This window comes from Salvelinus fontinalis, chromosome 7 (assembly GCF_029448725.1).
Source record: "Salvelinus fontinalis isolate EN_2023a chromosome 7, ASM2944872v1, whole genome shotgun sequence".
NCBI lineage: Eukaryota > Metazoa > Chordata > Actinopteri > Salmoniformes > Salmonidae > Salvelinus > Salvelinus fontinalis.
In genome coordinates this window covers 16,408,182-16,416,221 of record NC_074671.1, presented here as the reverse complement: position 1 = coordinate 16,416,221, position 8,040 = coordinate 16,408,182, and the positions used below count along the sequence as shown (strand labels likewise).

The following is an 8,040-nucleotide window of genomic DNA, read 5'->3' as shown; positions in this document are numbered from 1 at the left end:
AAGCGCTGATGAAGAAACTGTTTCTCATGAGGACCGCCACAGGAAAGGAAGACTCAGAGTTACATCTGCTGCAGAGAATAAGTTCATTAGAGCTACCAGCCTCAGAAATGGCAGCCTAAATAAATGCTTCAGAGTTCAAGTAACAGACACATCTCAACATCAACTGTTCAGAGGAGACTGAGTGAAATCAGGCCGAATTGCTGGTCGAATTGCTGCAAAGAAACCACTACTAAAGGACACCAATAAGAAGAAGAGACTTGCTTGGGCCAAGAAACACGAGCAATGGACATTAGACCGGTGGAAATATGTCCTTTGGTCTGATGAGTCCAAATTTGAGATTTTTGGTTCCAACCGCTGTCTTTGTGAGCTGCAGAGAAGGTGAACGGATGATCTCCGCATGTGTGGTTCCCACCGTGAAGCATGGAGGAGGAGGTTTGATGGTGTGGGGGTGCTTTGCTGGTGACACTGTCAGTGATTTATTTAGAATTCAAGGCACACCACAGCATTCTGCAGGAATACGCCATCCCATCTGGTTTGTGTTTAGTGGGACTATCATTTGTTTTTCAGCAGGACAATGACCCAACACACCTCCAGGCTGTGTAAGGTCTATTTGACCAAGAAGGAGAGTGACGGAGTGCTGCATCAGATGACCTGGCCGCCACAATCCCCCGGCCTCAACCCAATTGAGATGGTTTGGGATGAGTTGGACCGCAGAGTGAAGGGAAAGCAGCCAACAAGTGCTCAGCATATGTGGGAACTCCTTCAAGACAGTTGGAAAAGCATTCCAGGTGAAGCTGGTTGAGAGAATGCCAAGAGTGTGCAAAGCTGTCATCAAGGGTGGCTACTTTGAAGAATCTAAAATATATTTTGATGTGTTTAACACGTTTTGGTTACTACATGATTCCATGTGTCATTTCATAGTTTTGATGTCTTCACTATTATTCTACAATGTAGAAAATAGTAAAAATAAAGAAAAACCCTTGAATGAGTAGGTGTGCCCAAACTTTTGACTGGTAGTGTACGTCATTGTTTATTGTTAATTTGTCAAGTGTAAAATTCCTACATAAAATAAACAATAATACAACCATATAAATCCTAAATATTGACTTTATTGATGAATTAAGTCTCTCAGTTTATGATCTTGCCTTTTACATTTCACATCAGTCTTTCAGCCAAATGAGGAGGGAAATAAGGATACAGAACAACCTCTTCCAAGTAAGTTAGTTGTCATAGATAACTGAGGTCAATCAGTTGGGAATAGTAACTGAAAACTTGAGTCCTCTAAATACAATTCCTGTGTAGATGTGTGTTTCGATGTGGGTCTTGGTTTTCTGGTGCAGTACTCAGACTAGAGGAGTTATAAAGCTGGATCAGAACTCCAATACAGGCTTCATGTTATGGATGTAAAGTGACTCACTTTCCCTCATGTGCGGCCCATTCACTGTAGCCCCCCTGATAGTGCCGAGCCCTAGGAGAGAGAAGGGGAGGAGAGAGAGGGGGAGATCTTTCAGGTGTCTTCCAGTATGTGTGTATGAGAATACTGTATGTACACACTAATGTACCCTAATAAGGTATGCCAGGTGAGTTAAAGTGTGTTCTACCTGTTGAAGCCCAGTTGTCGGGCGATGGCTAGAGCTTCGGCGCTCCTCCGGCCCTTCTGGCAGTGGAACACAATGTTGTCATCATCTTTCCCAGGAGCCTTCACCTCGAACTGCAGCTGGAAGTGCTCTGGTGACAGCTTTAGAGATTCCTCCAGCTGGCCCACTGACAGACACACACATACACGCTGAACATTAGTAGAGAGATTGCTCGCATGCACAGATACAGTACACATAAAAACACACACCTTTGATAGGTTAATATACACCATGATTTGTGTAGTCTACTCACATGGGATGTTTACAGAGTCCGGGATGCGTCCAGCCAGGAACTCATCTTGGTTGCGGACATCAAACAGCTGGACGTTGTGAGTGGACAACATGTTCTTCAGCTGCTTGTAGCTCACCACTGAATCTGAGGCACACACACACACACTGGGTTCACTGCCATTCCATAATCATATCCCCTGTCCCATCAATATACACCGTTGTCTGTTGTTAAAACCTTGATAAACCTGGACTCACCATCCATTGCTTGAAAGAAAGTCTCGTAAACCAGGAACAATTTCAGCCAAAAGGATCCTACTAATGGAATTCAGAGAAACTAAACTGTTCAGGACAGAGGTTAACTAATAGAGGATGAGAGGCAGGCTGTGTTACACAGGTCGACTATAGTGCTGGACCCCCAAACACGTGTCTATAGTTGAAAAGTATGAATAAGCCTATGAATGAATCACTTGAACCAGGCCCAATCACAAACTGCATGGCAGCAGATCCATTCACACACACACACACTTTACTGGAAAGTGCTGATTACCTTTTTTTCAGGTAGTTCTAACATCTGGGCTAACCAACCAATCCATTCATCAGCCATTCTAATTATGTTTTGCTACTCTAGGTGAGCATTTGAAAACAAGAGCATGTTAGGGAGCATGTTATGGAACCAGTCACCAATATGGCCACAGGAGAAATGCTGCAATTAAATAGCCTTTAACTAGTTTCCTTAAAGGGGAAATGTGCCGTTCAAATGATCACAAAGCAGATACCCCGCCACTGTATTGGTAAAAAGCTGAGGGATGTGGCTGGATAAATGTTTCCACTCTCAAATTCATAGACAGAGTTATGGATGCTAGCACTGACCAACAATGAGATCAAAATGATCATTGTAAACGAACACTGTTAAAACTACATTCCAAACAATGGAGTAAAACAAGCTTATATTTTGGGTTCTGATGGGGCATGACAGTTGTATGGGGTATGAGTAAGTTCATGAGGCATTTATACGTTATATTCTTCAATAATCAATGGGCAGTGCTTAAATTTGTAAATCAGAAGGTGCCGGAAGAAAAAGTGAGCGCGAGAGGGGGGTGAACTGGGGAGCTCTGGTGGTAAACGAAACAAAAAGATTCCCTTCATAATAACGCAATGCATGTCACCGCATTTGCGTAGTGGCATAGAGCACTGAGCTGAAGAGGCACTTATAAATTCCACACATGGAAAAATTTTAGCATCCTAGGGTTCAGATTTTTTGGGTTTCATTCAAATTATCTTCTGTGACCAAGTTTTACTAGATCCCTGCCTGAGCCCTACGCATGCCTGCTACGTTAAGGCCCTACCCATGCCTGCTACGTTAATGCCCTACTGCTACGTTAAGGCCCTACCCATGCCTGCTACGTTAATGCCCTACTGCTACGCTAAGGCCTTACCCATGCCTGCTACGTTAATGCCCTACCCATGACTGCTACGTTAAGGCCCTTCCCAGACCCGATTTCTTCTGCCCGAAACACGAAATAACTTCCTCTGTTAGTACCACTAAATCCATTAGCTGATTTTCTCTGTGTGTCACCTGCTACCTGCGCTGTTCGCTCTGCATGTGTTCTGCTCATGGCTGCTCTGAGTGAGTATAGCAACTACTCCGCTTGGGCTCAATGACCAGACATGAGAGCACAGAGCATGGCTGCTAGCTGCTTTTCATCACTCTAAACTCTGACAAAACATTATCTGTGAAATAATCTCTACGGTTTTATATTTGATGAGGTTGAAGCCCTTTTGACACCTACGTGTTAAACAAGGTTCAACCCACACACCACCCACTCCACCTAGTTAGAGAGAGGGGAATCTTGGGAGTTGTTAGAATTTACTTAAACGGCCAATTGGGAACATCAGGACTGATCATGACATTCAAAGCTAGATATCTACTCAGACATTGTTTTAAAATGTTAAAAATTGTGAATGTGTCTACAATAGACTAGTGAAAACAACAAAATCACTGTATTACATGGGTAAAAATAGTCCTTTAACCGGTATATGGAGGGGTGCAACATTCACATGGGATGGGGGGGAACATGTCCCCCCCACATTCTGAAATTTCAAGATTAAAAAGTCTTCCCTTTGATCAGCAGGAGCCATTTGCTTTCCAACCTGTGTTTTCCTGCGATTGTATTTGAAATATTGCGAAAGGCCCGTTTTGGCTGTATGCTGTTCACTGAAAGATTGGGCAACACACAATAAACAGCTAGGATCCTCTGTGGCGAAGTTATAAGCCTACTCCTGGTCTAGTATTCTGAATTGTTTCATTTCTTTCTGAACAGACTGCAGTAATTCTATAACTTTGTCAAATTTATTTCAATGTATCATTCATTTCGTATAATGTTACGAATTACAATTCTGCCATCTCTCACCACAACATTGGCCAGTCGGTCATGTGTTGTTCTCAAACATCAAATCAAAATGTTATTTGTCACATGCGCCGAATACAACAGGTGTAGACCTTACAGTGAAATGCTGAATACAACAGGTGTAGACCTTACAGTGAAATGCTGAATACAACAGGTGTAGACCTTACAGTGAAATGCTGAATACAACAGGTGTAGACCTTACAGTGAAATGCTGAATACAACAGGTGTAGACCTTACAGTGAAATGCTGAATACAACAGGTGTAGACCTTACAGTGAAATGCTGAATACAACAGGTGTAGACCTTAGAGTGAAATGCTGAATACAACAGGTGTAGACCTTACAGTGAAATGCTGAATACAACAGGTGTAGACCTTACAGTGAAATGCTTATTTACAAGCCCTTAACCAACAATGCAGTTTTAAGATTTTTTTTATCTAGACTTGGAGCTCTGGTACCGCTTGCCGTGCAGTAGCAGAAAGAAAAGTCTATGACTAGGGTGGCGGGAGTCCTTGGCAATTTTTGTGGCATTCCTCTTACACCACCTGGTATAGAGGTCCTAGATGGCAGGAAGCTTGGCCCCAGTGATGTACTGGGCCATACACACTACTCTCTGTAGTGCCTTGTGGTCAGAGGCCGAGCAGTTGCCATACCAGGTGGTGATGCAATCAATCAGGATGCTCTTGATGGTGCAGCTGTAGAAGCTTTTGAAGATCTGAGGACCCATGCCAAATCTTTTCATTCTCCTGAGGGGGAATAGGCATTGTCATGCGCATTTCACAACTGTCTTGGTGTGTTTGGACCATGATAGTTTGTTGGTGATGTGAACACCAAGGAACTTGAAGCTCTCAACCTGCTCCACTACAGCCACTTCAATGAGAATGGGGGCTTGCTCAGACATACTTTTCTGTAGTCCACAATCATCTCCTTTGTCTTGATCACATTGAGGGAGAGTTTGTTATCCTGGTACCACTCTGCCAGGTCTCTGACCTCCTCCCTATAGGCTTTCTCATCATTGTCAGTGATCAGGCCTACCACTGTTGTGTCATCAGCAAACTTAATGATGGTGTTGGAGTCATGCTTGGCCATGCGTGAACAGGGGCCACAGGAGGGGACTGAGCAAGCACCCCTGGGGAGCCCGTGTTGAGGATCAGTGTGGCGGCTGTGTTGTTACCTACCCTCATTCCTGGGGGCGGCCCATCAAGAAGTCCAGGATCCAGTTGCACAGAGAGGTTTTTAGTCCCAGGGTCCTTAGCTTAGTGATGAGCTTTGAGGGCACTATGGTGTTGGACGCTGAGCTGTAATCAATGAATAGCATTCTCACATAGGTGTTCCTTTTGTCCAGGTGGGAAAGGGCAGTGTGGAGTGCAATAGAGATTGCATCATCTGTGGATCTGTTAGGGCAGTATGCAAATTGGAGTGGGTCTAGGGTTTCTGGAATAATGGTGTTGATGTGAGCCATAGGCAGCCTTTCAAAGCACTTCATGGTTACCTTGGTGTTCTTGGGCACATGGACTATGGTGGTCTGCTTGAAACATGTTGATATTAAAGACTCAGTCAGGGACAGGTTGAAAATGTCAGTGAAGACACTTGCCAGTTGTTCAACGCATGCTGACCTGTTTAAAAGGTCTTACTCACATCGGCTACAGAGAGCGTGATCACACAGTCATCCGGAACAGCTAATGCTCTCATGCATGCTTCAGTGTTGCTTTCCTCAAAGCGAGCATGGAAGTTATTTAGCTCGTCTGATAGGCTTGTGTCACTGGGCAGCTGTGCTTCTCTTTGTAGTCCGTAATAGTTTGCAAGCCCTGCCACATCCGACAAACACCCGAGCTGGTGTAGTATGATTCAATCTTAGTCCTGTATTGACGCTTTGGCTCTTTGATGGTTTGTCGGAGGGCATAGCAGAATTAGCATCTGCGTCCTCTGACCACTTCCAAATTGAACGAGTCACTGGTACTTCCTGCTTTAGTTTTCGCTTGTAAGCAGGAATCAGGAGGATAGAGTTATGGTCAGATTTGCCAAATGGAGGGCAAGGGAGAGCTTTGTATGCGTCTCTGTGTGTGGAGTAAAGGTTGGTCTAGAGTTTTTTTCTCTTCTGGTTGCACATTTAACATGCTGGTAGAAATTAAGTAAAACAGATTTAAGTTTCCCTGCATTATAGTCCGGCTACTAGGAGCATGCCTCTGGATGATAGCACAGTTGGTTAGGAGTACGTAAAAACGGCAGCCATCCTCGTCGGCACCATTCTGTCCAGAATGTTGCACAAACCATAAACCCAGGCCTCCCAACCAGAATACATTCTTAGAATAATCAGGCAGCGGCTGAAAACCTAAATTTTCACATTACTTTTTTTTAGGGGGCAGGACATTTTACGAGAAGGCAATTTCAATTAACTCTGTTTTTATTATAACTTTTACATTGCATTGAAAATTATTCAATAGGTTCTGGAACGAAACAGTCCAAAACAGAGGTGGCTCAAATTAAATCTGCAAGAAGTAACTTTTTGGGCTACCTGACCAAATACACATTGAAAAGTGGAAGCCACTCTAAGAAGCGGTCTAAGTGCGCTATTTCTATGTTTCCCGTTCTTAAGTTTAGGTTTTGCGTCTTTTACTTCGGTTTTGTACACCAGCTTCAAGTAGCTTAATATAAAATAGTTTTGGTTATGGAAAATATATTTCACAGAGGTTTAGATGGTGCAATGATTTTCAACTATACTTGCTTGTTTTGTCACAAACTGAAATTAGGCAAACTATTAGTATTTAGTAACCAGGAAATAGCGGAGTGATTTCTGCATAGTGCATACATTTTAAGCACTGTCAATGGGTAAGCTATATATAATTAATTCAAAAGTCCAAAATTGATGTATCAATCACAAATTGCCCTTAAATTAAAGGTGCCTTAGGCTATATGATGACATTGGTAACACATAGGCATTTAAGTTATTACACGGGTTTATATAGCGCAGTCACATTGAACAACAACTAGGTAGGTCTATGTTGAATTCAGGTTGAACAACTGATTTTATTAACCAAATTGACAGGCCTCAAGATGAGTGGTGACCGTGACAGGTGGAAGCATTATAGCCTACCGGGGTTGGGCAAAGAGGACTCGCTGAATCTGGTTGTTGAGGTCGTGAAACCACACCATTGGCCTCTCGTACCGAGCGAAACGCGGCTGCTGGTTTCGACAACGGTCAGAAATATTCTCCGTAACAGCAGACCGAACACCATGTTGACCATAGACCGTCTTCCCGTTGTAAGCAAAGCAACAAACTATAAATGTATTACACAGTATTTTCTTTCTGCCCTCTGCCGACAAATACGTGTTTACAATTTTTCAAGAGTGCACGTACCCTAACCATTGTTTAAGTGTTGAGAAATTCGGCCATGCCTATCTCGAGTCATATTATCGAGAAAGATAAGATTGAGGCTATTGCGTCGATTTATGAGTTCTAGGAATTAGGCGCATAGTGAATGGGCGCGTTCGAGCAGATTACTTTTCTCAAGTAGGTGACCATCGTTGATCACTGCCTTTCAACATGTGTTGCATTCCGGGAATAAAATTGCCCGACTGCATGAACTTTACCAAAAAAAATAAGTTTTTTACTGCAGCTTTCTGCAGTTCTTCACCAACTTCATCCTGCAGCCATCGCATGCATTGTGGAAGGCTCTATTGTTCTAACTAATAATTAATGTATTTTTGTTTGACCCACACGAACGTGACCAAAGGTAAGCGAGACATCTCACTTGGTAATTTTGTC

General features: G+C 43.2%; 1 protein-coding gene across 3 annotated transcripts; it reads right to left on the bottom strand.

Moving 5' to 3' along the window:
- Positions 1-1,089: 1,089 nt before the first annotated feature.
- Positions 1,090-7,771, bottom strand: si:ch211-161h7.8 (thiosulfate:glutathione sulfurtransferase). Of its 3 annotated transcripts, none has more exons than XM_055928453.1 (4): positions 7,369-7,771; positions 1,891-2,013; positions 1,602-1,764; positions 1,090-1,468 (listed from the first exon to the last, which is right to left on the bottom strand). In XM_055928453.1, exons 1-4 carry the CDS (start codon positions 7,517-7,519, stop codon positions 1,414-1,416), a joined length of 492 nt encoding a protein of 163 aa, XP_055784428.1. In that variant the 5' UTR covers positions 7,520-7,771; the 3' UTR covers positions 1,090-1,413. The 3 variants fall into 3 exon arrangements, with proteins under 3 accessions (XP_055784428.1, XP_055784431.1, XP_055784429.1); XM_055928456.1 differs by lacking the exon at positions 7,369-7,771 and adding an exon at positions 5,453-7,333; XM_055928454.1 differs by lacking the exon at positions 7,369-7,771 and adding an exon at positions 2,124-3,103.
- Positions 7,772-8,040: the final 269 nt, after the last annotated feature.